This window comes from Peromyscus leucopus, chromosome 1 (genome assembly GCF_004664715.2).
Source record: "Peromyscus leucopus breed LL Stock chromosome 1, UCI_PerLeu_2.1, whole genome shotgun sequence".
In the NCBI taxonomy this organism is placed as follows: domain Eukaryota; kingdom Metazoa; phylum Chordata; class Mammalia; order Rodentia; family Cricetidae; genus Peromyscus; species Peromyscus leucopus.
The window spans coordinates 12,444,107-12,464,168 of NC_051063.1; the positions used below are offsets into that span (position 1 = coordinate 12,444,107).

The 20,062-nt window shown below is 41.3% G+C and overlaps 1 protein-coding gene across 1 annotated transcript in view; it reads left to right on the plus strand.

The window, feature by feature from the left end:
- The window catches only part of Trpm6 (transient receptor potential cation channel subfamily M member 6), a 149,223-nt gene that overhangs the window by 55,995 nt on the left and 73,166 nt on the right, over positions 1 to 20,062 (plus strand). Inside the window, exons 10-19 of the mRNA XM_028874898.2 lie at positions 721 to 793; positions 919 to 1,019; positions 3,999 to 4,133; positions 5,116 to 5,169; positions 6,238 to 6,378; positions 8,790 to 8,924; positions 10,476 to 10,756; positions 12,299 to 12,527; positions 15,384 to 15,536; positions 18,147 to 18,293. Of these exons, the coding sequence (XP_028730731.1) occupies positions 721 to 793; positions 919 to 1,019; positions 3,999 to 4,133; positions 5,116 to 5,169; positions 6,238 to 6,378; positions 8,790 to 8,924; positions 10,476 to 10,756; positions 12,299 to 12,527; positions 15,384 to 15,536; positions 18,147 to 18,293 (1,449 nt within the window). The remainder of the gene's footprint in view (positions 1 to 720; positions 794 to 918; positions 1,020 to 3,998; positions 4,134 to 5,115; positions 5,170 to 6,237; positions 6,379 to 8,789; positions 8,925 to 10,475; positions 10,757 to 12,298; positions 12,528 to 15,383; positions 15,537 to 18,146; positions 18,294 to 20,062) is intronic.

The window sequence follows — 20,062 nt, forward strand, 5'->3', positions numbered from 1 at the left end:
ATCATATTTTGTTAAAAAGTGTCGCAATGGTATCTCATACATTATATGCTGATTTTTTTTTTTTAAATCAGTCTCACCCTGGGCACTTTGACATTGCTAAGACTGCAGTTCATTGTCCCATCCATGGGATCCATGGTCCTCATCTTCCTGAGTTTAGGATAACATTTGAAGAGTCACTTCTCATTATGAAGCAAAGGTCTTAGTTTCTAAGTTTAAGTGGGCAGAGGGCTCACACGGTTTCCCCTTCCAAAGGAGAGATGAGTTGATTTGCACTGGGAATCGACAATGAGGCTCTTTCCCTGAGGAAGGTGCAGAGTAAGCTCCACTACATGTGAGACTTTTTTTTTTTTTTCGAGACAGGGTTTCTCTGTGTAGCTTTGCTCCTTTCCTGGAACTCACTTGGTAGCCCAGGCTGGCCTCGAACTCACAGAGATCCGCCTGCCTCTGCCTCCCGAGTGCTGGGATTAAAGGCGTGTGCCACCTCCACCTGGCTTTACATGTGAGATTTTTAATGTTTAGTTTTTCCAAGTGCCTTAAATTCTTTGTCACCCTATTTGAAACAGTTTTTCTTTTATAAGTCAAATAATTCCATGCTGTTTTTAAATGACAAAACCAGGAATAGTTTCTTCAGCAGCTGAAATGTTCATCTTATTGGTACCATTTGAAGACATCTCTGGGGTAGTTTCTAAACTGTGACTTCCTGATTTTCCCCCATCACAGATTACCATATTTGATGCTGATTCTGAGGAGCACCAAGACCTTGATTTGGCAATCCTCACAGTTTTGCTGAAGGGTGAGTGATCCACCCAATTCACAGTTTTTCCTCACTTCCTGTTCTCATATTCTAGAGGGTTCTATGCTTTCCCCCTATACATTTTTGAATATATTATATATGATTATTCCTTTCTTTCCTCCTAGGCACAAGCTTATCAATATCAGAACAATTAAATCTGGCAATGGCTTGGGACAGAATGGACATTGCCAAGAAACATATCCTAATTTATGGACAACATTGGAAGGTATAATGAAAATGAGGTTGTTTAAAAAAAGTATTTTGTGTATTGGTCTGTCAGAGAGAGATAAACAAAAAAATTGGATTAAAGATAGGAATTACTCTGATGGCTAGGCACCCAGGGAAACAAAGGCATGTCTCTTCCTTGGTTTGCCTCCCCAAAAACAGATTTCCCTGGCTTCATGGAAGATAAACTAGGATGTTAAAAGATCAAAATAATGGAAAGAGTTTAGATTTATTTTGAATGAGTTTGATTTTGTTTTTATTATTTATAACTTAAATATTACCTTAGTGTTTTGTTTAGCTTTACATTAAAATGTAATATTTATAGTGAAAGGCGTAGAGGCTACCACAAGAAGATTAAAAACAAATACGTGGTGAGCCCTTAACCTCTTAACCCAGTGAAAACACAATGTGTGTTTTCTTCTGCCTCTGAGCTTGTCCTTCCTTCCACTCTGTCTTCAGCTTTGTTGTGAAGTGCCAGGTTAGCTCACAAGGCCAAGATGTCTACAGGAGCACCTTGTGACTAACCCAAGATAAAAACTGTGTGTTCTAAAATGACTATACAAATGACAAGCAAAGATGAAGGGCAGAGTTATTGCTAAGAAAAAGCCTTATTCCACAAGTTATCTTCAGAAAGACTGGAGGGTCACTTCAAAGGCCAGCATTTTATCAGAGTCAACCCCAGTCTACTTCAGGTCACACCTCTGAGGTATGGGCTAAGATAACAGTTGGCCAGGGTACTCTGCAGACACTTTAACTAAAAAGAGTGGCTCTGCTTGGGAGCATATAGTTGTCTGATAGACTTCTAAAGTGGGAGACAGGACTTGGTATCTTTCTCATCACATCATCTGCCCCTTTGCTGCTCAGTCTTGAATTCTGCAGATTCTGCTGCGTGTAGACATGCTGATCATTTGAAAAATGATTGGGTCAAAGACTATAAAGGGTTAACTTGATCACCTCCAGCTGGAGTGGGTCTGTGTTTTTTCTACTCAAGCATTCTCTTCAACTGCGACACTGCAAGTCCTTCATCTCTGTAACAAGGCCAAGAAGTTTGTGCAAGATGAGGACCTGATCCTTTACTCAGCAGCTCCTGAATGGAACTGCACACTTCCTAGTCCACCAAGTACAAGACCAGGATGCTTGTGCATAAGGAGAATACTGTTTGAAACTGTGCCTGTGACTAATGGACAATCACCAAATCTTGGACCGTTCCCATAAAAGAACTAATCAAAGCTGGCAGCCTTTTGCTGAAGTGAGCAGCTGGTCTCCTTTGGCTTGGCCTCATTTCTACTCTTACCATGCCTCATGTTTGCATCTTTCTCTTCCCTGGAAGTTTTCAAATATTCTTTCTCTAAGGTTCTGAGCTTTCACCATGGTGTGTGTTAGGTCTTATCTTAGTTACCTTTCTATTGCTGTGATATGAAGGAGGCAACTTACAAAATAAAGCATCTCATTGGGCATCAGGGTTCAGAGGCCTGCTGGCAGGCACAGCTGAGAGCTCATATGTCAACACCACAAGTGTGAGGCATAGAGGTACACTGGGAGTGGTGCAAGCCTTTTGAAACCTCAAAGCCTGCCCCCAGTGACATGCCTCCTCCAACAAGGCTATGCCTCCTAATCCTGCCCAAGTAATTCTATCAACTAGAGCATTCAGATATGTGAGTCTATGTGGGTCATTCTCATTCTAAACAGCACCGGTCTACAGACTCATGATGCACATCATTCTAAACGTGCCTTCACAGTATCATTCCATCTTTCTCCTTTTCTCTGCTTTTTTTTTTTTTTTTGATTCCTGAGTTCTGAGTATTTACATAGTTGGTAATAATTACTTCTCTTGCTTTTCTTGTGTTTGTGTTTGGTAGGGTTTCTCAACTTCTCAGCCTCAGTGAAACCTTATGCTACTAGTAGATTAGCATTAGTCTACCAAGTCCTATGAGCACATTTTTTTGCTGAGTGGACTTTCTTTCCTCTGTGTTCAGTAGCACCTGGAATAAATATTATTTTATCTGTCTGAAACTATTAGTAATAGTCCTTTGGAGGCTTTCCTCCTGAATTATTTGGTTCTGCCTAGCTTTTGTGGTCCATTTGTGTTGATTTTTTTACTCACAGGTGGAGGACAGACAGGGAGATATTTTTTGTCCCATGAGTTTGATTGAACTCACGGGTCATCTGATGCCATTTTCTGGGGGACTCTCCTCAGTGTCAGCACATTCTTATCTTCTCTTGCACTGGTGATAATGTCAGAAAAGAAATGTTTATAGAGCTGGGAGGTGCAGGCATTACTGCTCATAGTAAAGGGTCAAGTGGGGACAATGACTTCCGAGTCCTGACATTAGACTCAGCATGTCTACATTGACTTCACTGTGGTGTTGCTGTTACACAGTGTAGATTTGTGTGATCCTTGATACTTCTCACTTCAACTGTTTGGTTTTGGGTGGACTGGAGCCAAGTACCACTTGACCAACTGCTTTTCACAGTTCATTTCGTTGTCCTCATCCCCCGCCCCTGCCTCCACTTACTTGTGAATTGATTTGTTTAAATCAGTTTCTCTGATGCAGTTTTAGTGGATTTTTTTGGTAGGGGACAATTAGATGAGTATGTTCAAATATGCTATATACCTAATGCAGGTAAAGTTTAAATGGAAGAATGATGGTACAAAATTTTAAAAAAAATCCATCAACCAAATGAATGAGTAAACATTTCCCTCTGTCCTCAAATTAAAAACAAACTCAGAAAACCTTGGATTTTCATTAGAATTACCTTTAAGACTCACCATCAGTTTGGGGGAACTTTGAGCTTGTTACAGTGTTCAGTTTTCTCACACAAGAACATGAACTATTCTTGACTATGTCTTCAAGTTAGGTCCTGATTTCTTAGGAAGATTGTAGCTTTTAATGATGACATCTGTGTAGTGTTATCTGTGATTCTTATTTCTCTTACGTTAATTGTCTTCATAATTCTTCTTTATTTGTATCTTTGGAAGCCTGGTGTTCTAGAGCAAGCAATGTTAGATGCCTTAATGATGGATCGGGTAGATTTTGTGAAACTCTTGATAGAGAATGGAGTGAACCTCCACCGTTTCCTCACCATCCCCCGGCTGGAAGATCTCTATAATACAGTGAGTATGGAACACTTCATGTCATTTTGATCAAGATTTGTTTGCTAGTTAGCTTCAGGTTTGTCTGTCTCCTTGAATGCTCATGTACCAACATGGTTTTCAGAATGGAGACTTACTTTCAACAAAAGTTACACCCTTACCAATTCTATTTTATCTTAAGACAGAGACAATACTGTAAATAAGAACAGATTGCTTTTTATTCAATTATTTGGAGTCTCTTAACCTAAAGCCACTATTAATATGTTGCTCTTGGGTCAGTGAGGTGGCTCACTGGGTAAAGGCACTTGTGGACAAGACTGAAGACTAAGTTCAACCCTTGAGAGCTGCTTTTCCATTGTGAAGATATCCATTGCCCATGCCAGGCACCTTCCTGAATTGTCCTCCCTGTTCCTTTCAATACTGTCCTCTCTTCAAACACCATTCAAGTTCTGTCTTCTTCATTGCTCCAATTACTTGGCAGTTATCTCTTTCTAGAATTTGAAATACTCGTAGCTTCTTTTCAGGACACACATCTTCACCCTGTTGGCTACTTTTTAGGATATGTATTACTCTTTATTTTATATTATTGTGAAGACTCCCTTGAATCCCTCAGGAAGCTGAACATTATAAGGATTAAACAAAATACCAGTTGATAGAATGCACTTGTGTGCCAAAGAGATGTGATTATTTGGTAGAATTTATATATGATAAAGGGTAGTCATAAATGTCCAAAATTTGTACTTCTTATCACATAAAACTAACATCCTTACTATCTCTCTCTAAATACATGCTTTGAAAATTATGAATAATCATGGCTTCTCTTGGGAAACCCCATCTTTAGGATCAAGTAGCTTAAGTTTCATTACTAATGATGTTGAAGAAGATTTTCGATGTTCTAGATTGCTTATGTAATTTCAAATACCTATGTAATTCTGTAACAAGGCACCTCCAGCACATGATAGTTAAAGGAAATGATTCTTTTTCTTCTTTTTTTAAATCACAGAAACAAGGACCAACTAATATGTTTTTGCGTCATCTTGTCCAAGATGTAAAACAGGTAACCTAAGTATGAAAGTTGAAAATTCTTTTTGCTTTTAGATTTGAAGGAGTTGAATGAAAATTTATTAAAGATATGTTTGGATTTTTATTGTGAATTACTTACTCTTTAATCACCAAATTTTACTTTTCTAGGTTTTCTCACTTTCTTTCTCTCTTTAAAGTTTGGTCCATCAACTACGTGACATTAGTTATAAAAAGCATGGATCAGAAGGATGTAGTTCAGTGACACAGTGCTTTATGGAAGACTTTGAGTTCAACTGTCAGCACCACATGAACACAAACAAAACAAACAGGCCAGATTTGGGGGTTCATGCTTATAATTCTAGCACTCAGGAGGCTAAGGCATGAGGATCCAGGTTTTCAGGGCAGCCTGGGCTACATATTAGACCCTGTCTCAAAAGAAACAACCAAAGTAAACGAAGAAACATAACCAATGGGTCGGCACCCCAATAGACTATACCTATCACACAGCCAATGAGAACTGCAGCAGCACAGGCCTTTTGGGGATGTCTAGAGTATGATTTCTGATGTTTTCTGTTATCATTGTTTTGAGCACCAGTGGCAGCTTAGGGATGCAAACAATGCTTTTGTGTGTCTGAGCCCTGTTGCAGGGAGTTAGGATGGTTCAACATCCTTTCTCATGTTTTGCTCAGAGTGTTCTCATTAAATATTGAGTAATGTGCAACTTGAAAATTTAAAGGTCTTTCATTTGTCACTGTGGTAAAAAGCCATCCATAGCACATTTTAAGTATTTCTCATTTTTTGAAGTGTTATCTCATTGGACAGAGTGTGGACTTTCTGCTTCTGTTGACTTAGTTGGAGGGTCAGATAAAAGGAAGATATTTACTTTGCAAATTTACAGTAAGCAAAATTGCCTATGCCAATATAAATTTAGGTCACACTGATTTGAGCCATAGCAAAATGACTTGCCTAAATTATGTGCTAAAAGTTTGTCACAATATGCTGAAGAGAACTAGATGGAGAAGTTAGACGTGTTGCCTTCTGAGAGCATGGAAAAAGAGATAGAGAAGAAAACAAAGCTGTGACTCCTTGCTCTTCGTTGTAGCATACCCTTCTCTCGAGCTACAGAATCACGCTCGTCGACATCGGGCTGGTAATAGAGTACCTCATTGGCGGAGCCTATCGAAGCAGTTACACGAGGAAAAGTTTCAGAGTTCTGTACAACAATCTCTACAGAAAAAGCAAGGTAACATCGTTGAAAATTAGCCCAGTGTGAGGAAGGGGCATTGCAAGGTGTGGTTTTAGGAAAATGGCTGATGGAGTCCCAGGGGCAGCAGTAGCCTCTGTGATGGGTCTCCCATCCGAGGGTACATGTCACCTGCTGTACGCAGAGCACCGTGCAAAGGGTTTGTGTACTGGCATGAGATGAATATAAAGAGACATCTTAGAAGAAACTGATGGGTAAATTACCCACAATGCAAAGTGGGGTGTTGTGCTGTATTGACATAGAAGCGGTGTGTGATGAATCTGGTTAGAGAGCAGCTGCTACCGCTTTTCTTCCTTTTGAAAACAAAGAGGTCAAAGGTCAAACTCTTAATAGGTTTATTTCTGTAAACTAACAATGGCCTCTATAGTCTGGAGGCTGGGCTAAGCATGTAAGGATTAGACTGGAAGGTGAAAACGGAGTGAGCTTAAAAAGAGAAAAAGTTTTATAGATAAGAATATATTTTCTGTCATACTTTTGGAAGACCAAGATTATAAAAGGAGAGTTGCCATTATAGACCTATAGTCAGAGAAGTGAGTTCTTTTTAGAGATCCAGACACCAGAAAAGAAGAACTGGACACTGACATAAAGAGAAAAGTGGGAACAGAGAAGGACAGTGCTCAGACCTCAGGGCGGGGTTCTGCAGAAACACTAAGACCTTGTCATGGGTGGACAGGGATGAGACTGGAATGTGGCTTCGGGGAGGCTCCATAAAGAACCTGGGCTATCCAGCTACTTGGGACTTTTATAAAGAATTTGGAGAAGTGATAGCCCAGTTTGAGTTTAGGAAATGAACAAAACAACCCCCACAAACCCCATTTTTTCCATGCAAAATATGGAAAACCACATCTCACCTAAAAGATAACCTCTGCTGAGATTTCTGAGGTTGAAGGACACCCAGCATCAGCTACTGCCTTGGAAAGGAGTGGTGCTCCCGTGTGGTGAGGACAGGCTCTCTGTGTCGTGGTGAGGACAGGATCCCAGTGTGGTGGTGAGGACAAGATCCCCGTGTGGTAGTGAGGACAGGATCCCTGTGTGGTGGTGAGGACAGGATCCCCATGTGTTGGTGAGGACAGGATCTCCGTGTGGTAGTGAGCACAGGATCCCCGTGTGGTAGTGAGGACAGGATCCCCGTGTGGTGGTGAGGACAGGATCCCCGTGTGGCCTTGGTGCAGCTGGTTTGCTGTTTACTAGGGGCTCCATTCCTGCTCTTCTGGAAACAGTCCATTATTATGACATATCCCATTCCATTAGTTGCGTTTTCCTGAGTGTAGGTGATGGTGTTTCAGTGTAGACTGCAGCCAGACCACAGTGCTAGCACCCACATAGTGTGAAGTCGGAGTGATTTGACATCAAATCCCATTTGTCTCTTTACTTGGTTTCTGAAACATAACCTGTCTGTGTCTCCCGTCTACGAAATGGACATATTAATGTCTTGTTCACAAACTTGTGAGAATAACAAAGACCTTCACATCCTTTTTACAGATCAAGCTTTGAGCAACTTACCAATACTCATTGTGTTTATTACCATATTGATATTAAAAAATTCTCTATTACAATAATGATGACACTAACTTGGCTGTCACTGAAAACTCTTAATTTCATTCTTTCTATGTTCATTTTTTTTTGGTTTTTTGAGACACGGTTTCTCTGTGTAGCTTTGCACCTTTTCCTGGAACTCACTTGGTAGTCCAGGCTGGCCTCGAACTCACAGAGATCCGCCTGCCTCTGCCTCCCGAGTGCTGGGATTAAAGGCATGCACCACCACCGCCTGGCTTCTATGTCCATTTTTTATCCATAGAACACAAACTGAAGGAGAGTAGAGTTTTTCCAAACCTGGGGTCCATATCCTAGGCTCTTACATTAGTCTCTGTATATTTGTGGTTTTACTTGCTGACATTTCATTTGATGCCCATGCAGTGGAGATAAATATATGCCACCTGGAAAAATTCCAGAACTTTCTAACTTCACCTTAACCTTAGAGCTCTTTGGGACTGGAAACTTCTTCTTATCAAAACCATAAAATTTTATTGCTTGTATTGAGCTTGTTCTAAGACTAGAGCATCCATTGATTATAAAGGAATTTCCACATAGGAAAGGAATTCAGGTGCGTAATAGCAAACAAAAGAGTGTGTTCTCGAAGATGTCAGGAAATAGTAGTGTTCATCAGAAGGAGACTGGAGGAGGCTATTGAGTGACAAATCTCTAGAGACATTAATTATTAACCATGGACAAGAGACAGAAGTGTAGCTACCCACTACAGTTTGGTATTTGAGAGGACACATATTTAGTTTTCATCATTGGAAAGAATATGTTGTCCTTATTATAATATATTTTTTTAAATCTCTCTCCTTTTTTTTTTCCTTTAAAAACAAAATAACAACATACACCAGAGTGTGACCAGCTTTTCTCAGAGCCTTTCCCAGCAACCTCTTCACCAGAGACATTCCTTGGGAAGTAGAAACGAGTCTTCGGAGAGCACACTGCATTCCCAGTTCTTTAGGACTGCCCAGCCTTACAAATCCAAGGTATATATACACCTTTGTTTGTAGACTTGAAAATGAAGTTGGTTTTGCAGACTGAGATGACTCCTTCATTTGACACTGGAGAAAGGGAGGGGCCGATGAGGACTCATCCTCCAGGACCATAAACAGATGTTGTAATTCATGAGCATCACTGCTGACACAGCTGCTCTTCAACAACACAGAGTGCTGACAACCTAGTGATTGTCTGGGCTTGCCCCTGAGGTTCTCTTCCTTGTTCCCACCTCGGCCTTGTACAGTTGGTGGCTCAGGCAGGCTGTGTTTGCCATGGTATTAAACATTCATAATCATTAGCCTAACACTACACTCTTAATTTCCTTGCTCAAGCCTGGTTGGATATGAGGATCATTCCGTTTGTAACTTAGCTTTTGGGAGATGTTCCTTCTGTATCTTCTTTTCCTTAAGTCTTCCTTGAAGTTAGTTTTATCCTAATTTTGCAGTATAACAAAGATAATGAATGTGCATCTTTAGCCTGCCCATCTCTGGGGCAGAATGCTCTTGCTTAAGTATTTTCATGGAAATCATACACTATTGTCTGTAAGGCGTTTGCTTTCCCACAGCTGTTGGCATAGCCCTTGGCCACCATTAATGAAAAGATTCTTTTTTATCTGTAGAAAGAGAAGAGAAACATTCTAATAGTTTTTGCTATGATGCTTCAAATTACAAATACTTATTTAAAGACCTTTATTATATCCCAAGCATTTTGCTGAGTACTTGGTTGAACTGAGAAGGTAAGCAGGCAGAGGAAGATAAAATGGTGCCTGAGAAATGGCTCCACTTTTCTCAAGGTAGTAACATCATTCAGGGCACTGAGTCAGGGACAGGAAGCCACACAAGGGCACGCCGGGAGTTTGAGTGGCATGTCAGTTGAGCTGCAAAGGGTCAGTTAGCCAGGGGGATAGTGCTTATTGTCACCAGAATAAAATTAAGCAAATTGATCCGTTTGAATGTATGCTGGCAGCGCAAGTGACCCACTTCAGAGGAATAATGAAAAATCAACTTGTTAAGGTAGAAGTAGAGAATATTTAAAATAAAATTCTTACTTACCCAAATAGACTGCCATCAAAGGCAAGTCATGCTTGCTGATTTATCTTAATGATACTCCACATATTTTGAGACAAGGTCTCACTATGGAGTCAGGACTGTGTTTGAACTCAGTCCTCATGGCCTTCTAAGTTCTATGTTGTAGTTAATAAAGCATGCAATTTTTTTTTTATAGTTCTGAGACTTGAACTCAGGGTTTTGTGCACATCAGTTGGCCGCTCTAGCACAGAGCTACCCCCCCCCCCAGCTGATTGCTTTTGCATGCCTCATGTAATGGGCACACTGTATCAGTTTTATTGGATATTTGTACTAACAGTTCTTCTGTGGGGGATATCTGGGCTTTTGGTTTGTTTGTTTTGCTTTTTTTCTTCAGTGCTGGAATCTAACAAAGGTATTAACTAGTTAAAAAGTATCTCTAGGATACTTGCTGTGCTATATTTAGCTAAGCATTGTGCATCTGAGTCCTCCGGACTTCGTTTTCCTTTGCAATAGGACAAGCCTGGAGACTTACACAAGTCAAAGAAGAAATCAAAGGAAATACACAGCCTATCCGAGGACCCCGAGTCTGCTGGCTTTCTCTACCCATACAATGACTTGCTGGTGTGGGCTGTACTGATGAAGAGGCAGAAGATGGCCATGTTCTTCTGGCAGCATGGCGCAGAGACCACAGTCAAGGCAGTCATTGCCAGCATTCTCTATAGAGCCATGGCCCGGGAAGCTAAGGAAAGCAACATGGTGGACGACACCTCAGAGGAACTGAAAAATTACTCGGAGTAGGTCTAGCTCTTCACTTCACACTGAACAGCAACACCTTTCAGGAAGTGTGGACACTGCTTTCTCCTTCACATTAACATAGAATAAATAGATTCACTTAGAATTGTGTGTTTTAGTTAAGCATCCCCCAAGGAACAGAACCAGTAGGGTGTATAGATAGTTATGTAGGAGGGGGTTTGTAAGAGAATTGACTTAAGTGATTCTGGTGACTGAGAAGTCCTGAGGCAGACTGTGTGGATTCTGGAGACCCAGAGATGCCAGAAACATGGCTATGTCCATGTCCAGAGGCCCCAGAACCAGGCAATCTAGGGTAGGGTTCTCAGTTTAAGGCCTTTGAACTGGGGGAGGGTGCTGGTGCTACAAGCTGTAGAATCTTCAGGCTGTAGAGACTGTACTGCTGATGTCCAGGGCACATGAAAGGTGTCTCACCTCTCAAGGGCAGAGGCAAATTCACTTTCTGTACTTATTCCCTTTGGGCCCCTGAAGGAGCAGGTGGGCCCATCCAACTGGAGAAGGGATCTTCTTCAGGTAGTCCACTCAGACTCACATGCCAAGCCCTGGAAACATGATCACAGACACAGTGTGATACTGATTTCTAGTTATTTCTTGATTCTGTTCATCCCAGCAGCCAACCCTATACCTTATGTATTCTTGTAGGAAAGGGTGGGAAAGAGTAGAAGGAACTCTGTGGAATATAGGAGAGAAGCAGCTTTCCAGTGAGCAGCGCTGAGTCCCGTGGGCAGCCAGTTTTGAATTGTGCAGGTCAGCGGTCTAGATTTTAGCCTTTAGTTCCTTAAAGACAGTTAATGATTTTTGAAATGAATGACATAGAAAGCCCTTTGGAGCCCCCAAAGTCTTCGATGTTGTTAAGACGACTGCTTACCTTAAGTGTCTTTGAGGCTGGGAAAGCAAACACACACATATTGTAGTAAAGAATGAGGAAGTCACTGGTGGGAATGAGAAAGAGGAGAGGTGTTTCCATTAATCTGTTCACGAAAGTGTTATAGTCCTGTCGACGAAGGGAAGCTCAGTGAGTGACGGAAGCTATAGCTTGATTACAGACCTAGAGCATTTCTGGAGAAGGTTTCTGGGTCTAGCTTCTTAAGTATTTAAGGATTTTATAAAAAAAAAATAGTAATAATGATGATGATGATGATAAAACATGGTACCACAATGTCTCTTGGACACAGTGTTTTCTGTCAGAATCTCTCTATTAGGTCTTATCATGTAGACACACCCACGCCAGGATGAATGTAGTACATCACATGGCATGGAATGGTTTCTGACAAAAATGTTAAATTCTACTTTGGGCTACCAGGAAAATAGGACAAGTCGTCTACCTTCTGTGCGGGAGACAGATCTGCTTCTGAGCAGCCGCTGTAGCTCCTGATAGCTGAGATTAAATTGCTGTTTATTACAGAGCCTAATTCTGTTTTGATCACACGGCCCAATTAACTGGCGTTTCTTGGTGTGCCGTAGTTAGTCTTTGAAAACATTTCTGGTGCTCTGACCGACCTTTTAAAGTGTTCTCTGTTCACCAGGCAGTTTGGCCAGCTTGCCCTGGATGTGTTGGAGAAGGCCTTCAAGCAGAACGAGCCGATGGCCATGAAGCTGTTGACCTATGAACTCAAGAACTGGAGCAACTCCACCTGCTTGAAACTGGCGGTGTCTGGAGGACTGCGCCCCTTCGTGTCACATTCCTGTACCCAAATGCTGCTGACAGACATGTGGATGGGACGTCTGAAAATGAGGAAGAACTCCTGGCTGAAGGTACATTCCTTTTCTATAGCTCACATTATCCGTGTACTGTGACGGTCAATGCTCTTCAGTTCCAGGCGAGTCCTCTGCAAACAGCACCTTCCTCCAGGTGCGCGGCGGATCACCCATTCTTCCGGAATCTCTACACTACTTTCCACACAGTGACTTCTCAACACTTGATGACTGTGCTGCCCTGCCACCACAGGGCCATTCTCGTGTGAAGGCTGCCAGAGTTAGAAGCAAACAAAAGCAGCACTTCACTGTGCCAAACAGCAGTGCTTCTGAGAATCCCAACAGAAACAAGGCGTGAGAAGACCGGCAAGGGCTGGGTGCGTCGCTCACTCCTACAATGCTTGAACAACATACACAGGCCCCGGGGTTTGGTCCCCAGTGCCAGAAAATACATAAATATCAATAGACAAGAAACTACAGAGAATTAGCAATTTTTCTTGCTCCCCTCATCCAGTGTGTTGCTTCAGGGACTCCATGGCTGCTTCATAAGGCTCTCCTCTAGCAAATCTTCTTACCACTCATCATATCTAAATTCTTAGCCTCTTCAGTTATCTAAAATCAAGAGCACCTAAATTCAGTGCCCACTAATGCTCACTGTGGAGCCTAAGTATAGAGCTTTCCATCGGTTAGCCTCAAAGTGTATGTGTTTGTGAAATCAAAAGAAGGGGATGAAGCTTGATGTTAAGAGCTACACGAGACTGTGTTTTACACTTCAGTTATGTTCTTCCTACAGTTATTAAAAACAAAGTATATCTTAAACAGGATGGCAATCATAAAAATATGAATATTTTTAGTAGGTAAGCTATAGCAAACTCAACAAAATAAGTATTGCAAAAGATAGGAAAGGCTGTGTGTGTTTTAATGTCTGCCAATGAGATTAGAGAAATAAAATTGTCCATCAAAAATTATGTCCTACAATGTCACAAATGCTGGAGAAAAAGCCGTCATTTTCCAAAGTTCTCCTCTGATCCACTTTGACTTCAGGTCTGGAAGTGACAAAACAGAGGTGGGATGGGTCTGCCTCCACTTACCCAGCTCTGGAAGTAGCTGCTTGCAAATTCCTCATCATGAGAAGGCTGCAGCTGAGAACCTGAGGTAGCATTTGCCCTGTATAGTGCATATACTAACTTCCAGAAACACTGTCACCAAGAACTTAATGGATTTTTGTCTTTTATATACTTCATAATGTGACAGGGGTGTGTGTGGGAGAGAGAGAGAGAGAGAGAGAGAGAGAGAGAGAGAGAGAGAGAGAGGAGAGAGAGAGAGAAACAGAGAGAGACAGAGAGAGAGACACAGACAGAGACACAGAGACACAGAGAGACAGAGAGAGAGAGGAGATTTAAGCAAGGCAAGTGTCAGCATTTTTCTCCAGACATGCATGCACTGATTACAAGGCCAAGGCAGCTTGCTGTATGAAGTTCCCAAACTCCAGTAACCATTGTTCTCAGGTGCCAACAGTCCAGTTATCAACATTAACATTGTATTCCGCTGTTAGGTTATTCCATGTCATCTGTCCTTTGAGACTGTTACTACTTTTTTTTTTTTGCCTTTGCAAACAACTGCGCACGAACACCCCTCTGTCCACCTTTCCACAGAGCTGAGGGATGCATTTGGAGAACTGAAATAGTGGTGTTAAAATATGTGTAGACTCAGGATAGACATTGAGCTGGGGGTGGATCGGACTATCCACACACACTTATTCTTTTTTTTTTTTTTCCCCCACTGGGAAGTTTTCAACTCAAGATTTATTTAATTGATGGATACAGGACTCTAGAACTGATGTAGTTTTTCATTCACCACCTTTTAGTTTGATTCACTCAGGAAACTGTCATCTAAGTTTTCAAACTTATGGTTTGAGTTATTACGGTTTCGTTCAATGTCTAAAGAGTCTGCAGTGATGTCTTCTGTCGCGATGCGATCATTTCTACTTACCATCTCTTCCTCTGGTCAGTCTGGTTAAAAGTTTGTCAACTCTACTGATAGTCTGCAAGAACTAGACTTTCATTTTACTGTTAAAAACATGTGTCAACTTTCTAATTTATTGGTCTCTGTTTTTTCTTTGTTAGTTCCTTCCTTCTGTTTGCTTTGAATTTTATTTCTTAAATTTTGTATATTAATTTATTATTTATTACTATTATTTATATTTATTTATTTCTTTTTATAAGAATTTAAATATAAATATTCTCTAATGTACTGCTCTATCTTCCATGGCTTTTTTTTTAATGACACTAATTAGTGTCATTTTTGCTTTTTTTTATTTTATTTTATTTTTCCATCACAGGCAATTTATTTTGTTCTATTCATTCACAGTTAATACAGAAAATACTTGGAAACATTTCTACATAATGTTTGACACAGAAATCATCAAATAGAAGTATACAATGTTGACAGGAGGCAGTACATTTATAATTTATAATCCCAATGTATTTATAAATTAGAAATGGAAAGATCTACAAATGAAATTATGAAGGTTCACCAAAGTCATTTAATCTGTCAGTTTCTCATTCATTTTTATGTCTTAATAATATTCTATTGTATGAATAAGCCACATTTTATTTCTCTCCAGTATTTGATAGCTATTTGAGTTGTTTTAACTTTTTTACTATTAGCAACACACTGCTGTAAACCTTCATGTACATGTTTCAGAGGTGCACATTTTCAGTAGTTTGAGGATATATTCCTAAGGGTAGAATTGTTGAGTAACAGAGTAACAATGTTTGCCACTTTGGCAAAACAGTTTGGTGGTTGGTCAAAATGCAAAACATTGTTACTCTGTTACACACACACTTATTCTTACATCTGCTGTTAAGATGTGTCCTTTGTCCTCTGCTCATCTTCATCTTGTCTCCTTTGCAGATAATCATCAGTATCCTTTTACCACCCATGATTCTGACACTGGAATTTAAAAGCAAAGCTGAGATGTCGCATGTCCCACAGTCCCAGGATTTTCAGTTTACATGGAATTACGGTGACCAGGGCCTCAGTAACACCAAAGAAAATGCTTGTGTGGTGAGTCCACTTCCGTGGCAAATTGAGTTTCCAGGGCATAACTGTGTGCAGAGATGCAGAAGCATGGAGCTTATCTGTAATAGGCATCTGTTAAACAAAACGTTTGCCTTTTTCCCGTTGGCAGGGTATTTATTAACCCTACCCCCTTTGCACGCCTCTGTGTGTGTGTTGCTCTCTTGCCATGCTTCCCAGAAGGGCTTTGAATTTCTGGCCAGTGTTTCAGTCCAGTGAAGTTACAAACCACCCTGGGGCCACACATTCCTCTAAAAGCCCAGGGCTGATTCATCAAACAAACGTTTAGTTCCCTCTGTGTAATATATACCGGTTAGGTAGAGTATGTAAGCAAAGTATTCCATTTCTGCGTCAAAGACAAAGTCATCCTGTCCAACAGCTGTCTCAGCATTGCCCTGAGAGGGTCAGAACGGCTCAGCTTGCCACTTCAAGCCTCCATTAACACTGCCACACCCCCCTGTGGTTCTCATCTGTAAAGACATTTAGAATTTGTGTTGATGGGCCCTAGGGATGGTTCAGTGGGTGAGGGTACTTGCTGCCAAGCCTGGCAACCTGACTTCATTCCCTGAGCTCACACACAGGAAGGAGAGAACTGATCCCAACAGGTAGGTGGTTCCTCTGACCTCCACACACATGCTGTGACACACGTGTACCTCCCAAACAAGTGTGACAAAAGAGTTTTGTTGACCCTTCCACATATCTATCTCATCCTTCACATCCAGTGGCTATGGATGGGTTCTGGATGTGTGCTTTCCCCTGGGCTGACTCCCTTCCCGGCAGCTGACTGTCACAGCCAGGTGTCCAGGATGCTGCGAATGCTCTCTCTGCTCTCTGCTCCCACTCTGACCATGACTCATAAAGCTGCCTTTTGCCCCAAGGTGTGGTAAACATCTTCTTTGGTACTTACACTGAATGAAGTGCCTTTAATATCTTATCTGATGTGCTTTGGCATGTATGATGTATTTATTTAAATATTATTTGTTCTCCAAATACTAAATGAAGATTAACTGTGATAAATGTTTTGTGGCTAACAGTTGCTGGTGACTGAGCATCTGCGCATTCTGATGCCTTGGAGACCTGCCACTTCCATATTATTAAGGACTTTAGTTATTGCTCCTGGTTAGGTGTGTGCATATCCCCCTTCCTCCCTCCTGCCCTTCTTCCTAGTTCCATCTTGAATCCTTGGGATCCAGGAAGCCAAGTGCCTTCTACTGTCTGTAGAATGCGTGAGGAATCTCTTAAAATCCTGGGCTAGTCATATGGTTACATTTGTGCTGGTCCCAGGTCCAAACCCAGCAAAGGGAAGAAGTACTGTGCTGACCCCTCCTCTAGTGATATCACACAGGCCTGGTAAAGAGGTGCTCTGCTCAGATGTATGCCTGTTTGATTGTGTACAACAAGTTTAGCTTGCTAGTTGAAGCTGAACAAGGAAGAAGGCTGCACATCGTCCATCTACTTAAAATATACACACAAATCTCACAGGATATAGACGGGAGTTTGCCAGTGGTACAATACAATTCCACTTTCGGCTCTCACAGACTCTGTAGAATGATGGACTCATCAGCTCTTGAGGTTTTGTGGAGAACTGGTGCATTCATCTTAGAACTGTTCTCAAAGGACACACGATTTCTTCACAGAATGGCAGTTAAATGTGTGCTTTTAACATTAAAAACATATAGCAAGTTCTTGAACTCCCCTGATTGGTGTCCTGCTATAGCAGTTGTCCCTTAGTTTATTCACTGAATTAATCAATTGATATGGTTTAGATGTGGTCTTATCAATTGATTCATTCAGTGAATAAACTAAGGCAGATATGGCCTCTGCCATGATGGGCTTATTATCTGAAAATATCCATGAAACCTTAGCATTCTTCAATTTGAAACACTTAGTCCAAGAGTTGTTCAAGAACGTTCTATTATGAATGGTTTGTGATGAGAAAAAATGGATGTTGTTTTTACTCTTTGTATTTATCTTAAGCAAAAATGATTGACTACACTTGTCCAGCCATGCCCACTCCCCCACAGTGATGATTAGTTTTCACTTGGTAGGCTGTATATGAGGTATGGCCAAGAGAGAGATACAGCAAACATGTCTAAGAGCTAATGGTTTACAGCAAGGCCAGCGACATCTCATATAACCCAGGCCCACCTGCCCAGGGATGGTGCTGCTCACCATGGGCTGGGACTGCCTACGTAGATCAACAATCAAGAAAGTGCCCTACAGACATTCCCACAGGGCAATCTTCTGAGGCAACTCTTCACTTGAGAGGTCCTTTTCTCCGATATGTCAAGTTGGTAATTAAGATTAGCTGTCTCAGCCAGAAATAATGACGGCAGGCTGTGGTGATGCAGGGCTTTAATCCTAGCACTAGAGATGCAGAGGCAGGCCGATCTGTGTGAGTTTCAAGCCAGCGAGGGTTATAGAGTAAGACCATGTCTCAAAAAGTGGGAAGGTGAGAGGGAGATCTATTTATTGTTGTTTATCATTCTTCCTGGAGGCAGAGGATCTGGGAATTAAACCGGGAGCTTACACAAATAGCACAGGGCTTGTACCACTCAGCTACACCTCTAGTCTACAACACTGTTGCTTAATTTTCAGAAAAACTATGATTTGGAAAGAGGCCCTGATGAGAAACTGGATGAAAATCTGCACTTGGACTTAAGAAATGGGCCCCAGAGTCTCCCCTGGACAAGGAGAATCTACGAGTTCTACAGTGCTCCCTTTGTCAAGTTTTGGTTTTACACGGTTGGTCTCATTATGATAGTGTTAATGATAATTAGTAGCTTATGATAATGTTACTAATGGTATGTCTCATTGCTAACCTGAGATAAAAATGTAGGAAATTTCATTTTAAAAAAATGAAAGGGAGGATAACAAAGTAGGCAGGTGGGAGGGTTGGAAGGAGACAAGACGTGTGTGTGTGTGTGTGTGTGTGTGTGTGTGTGTGTGTGTGTGTGTGAGAGAGAGAGAGAGAGAGAGAGAGAGAGAGAGAGAGAGAGAGAGAGAGTGCGTGCGCGTGCACATTTTAAGTTCCCAAATGAGCATCTCCCTTTTTCTCACTACCCCTGGCATCCTGGTTTGTTGTCTTTTTCCTCTTGTGTTTAATTTGGCATTGACTTTCACTATAAGCCCTTGGCAGCCTGGAACTGCCAGGTAGATGTAGCTTAGGTTGGTCTTGAACTTGCAGTAGTGCTCCCCGTCTCTGCCTCCTGAATGCTGGGATTACAGGTGTGAGACCATTCTCAGAGTATGTTTTTCTCTGGGAGTGCTTAGACTCAGCACAGCCAAGACTGACATTTGGAATGTTTAGGTACAATGAACTCAACAGCCCTGAAGGTAGAATTGAATGGTAGCTGGTGGGTTATTTTCCTTTTTCAGGCAAAATAAATAAGTAATAAATAAAAAAAAAAATCAGTTGAATCAATTGTTTTGTAAGAATAATACCTTTTTTTTTTGCCTTCAATAACGTATGATTTGACTGTAAGAAGACTATTGAGAACAAGAGTTGTGAGATCAAACTCTGATCTGCTGTGGATAGTGGCCATTCAGAGAAAGCATACATGTATTGAGCATTTCTCACATTTATTTGGTAGCATTTATTTTTCTAATGTTTATCTATATTTAAGATTGATCACAGCCAATGTTTTGTATTCCAAAAAACATTTGAAGTGTGACTATAACAGGATGTCTATCTAAATGTACATAATATTAGCATGTCAGAATATTGACTTGGCAGCCACATACTTGGCATACATGATAAATATACATCTCTGGATGACAGTTATCTGTTTCTAAACATCAAGTCTAGGACTGGGATGATGGCTCAGTAGGTCAAGTGACTGCAGCACAAGCATGAAGACCCAGTTTGGATCCCCAGCATCCATGTGAAAAGCTAGGCCTGGTGTAACGTTTCTGTGATCCCAGCACTGGGAAGGTAGAAACAGGCAAATCCCTCCAACTCACTGGCCAGTCCGTTCAGCTATATCAGTGAGTTCCAGGTTCAGTGAACATCAATGACTCAAAAATTAAAGCAGAGGTGGTTCAAAAAGATGGCTCCAAGGCAAGAACACTTGCTGCCAGCTTGGCAACCCGAGTTTGACCTCAGACCCTACAAGGTGGAAGGAGAGGACTGACTCCCCAGTTGTCCTCTGACTTCCACATGTGTGCTGTGGTCTGTGTGGACATGCACTCAACACTTTGCCTGATACCAGTAGACTATGTTAACTATTGTATATTATACCTAGATTACTAATCTCCTCATTTGTACATATTCATATAGGGCTGTGTTTGTGCAGCTGTGCATGCATGGATGTGAAGGCCAGAGGTTGACATCAGGTGTTATTCTGGATTTCTTTCCACCTTCTTCTTCCTCTTCTTCCTCCTGTTCTTCTTCACATTTATCATCTGTCTGTCTGTCTGTATCTCTATCTGTCTATCTGTCTGTCTGTCTATCTATCTATCTATCTATCTATCTATCTATCTATCTATCTATCTAGAATGTGTGTGTGTGTGTG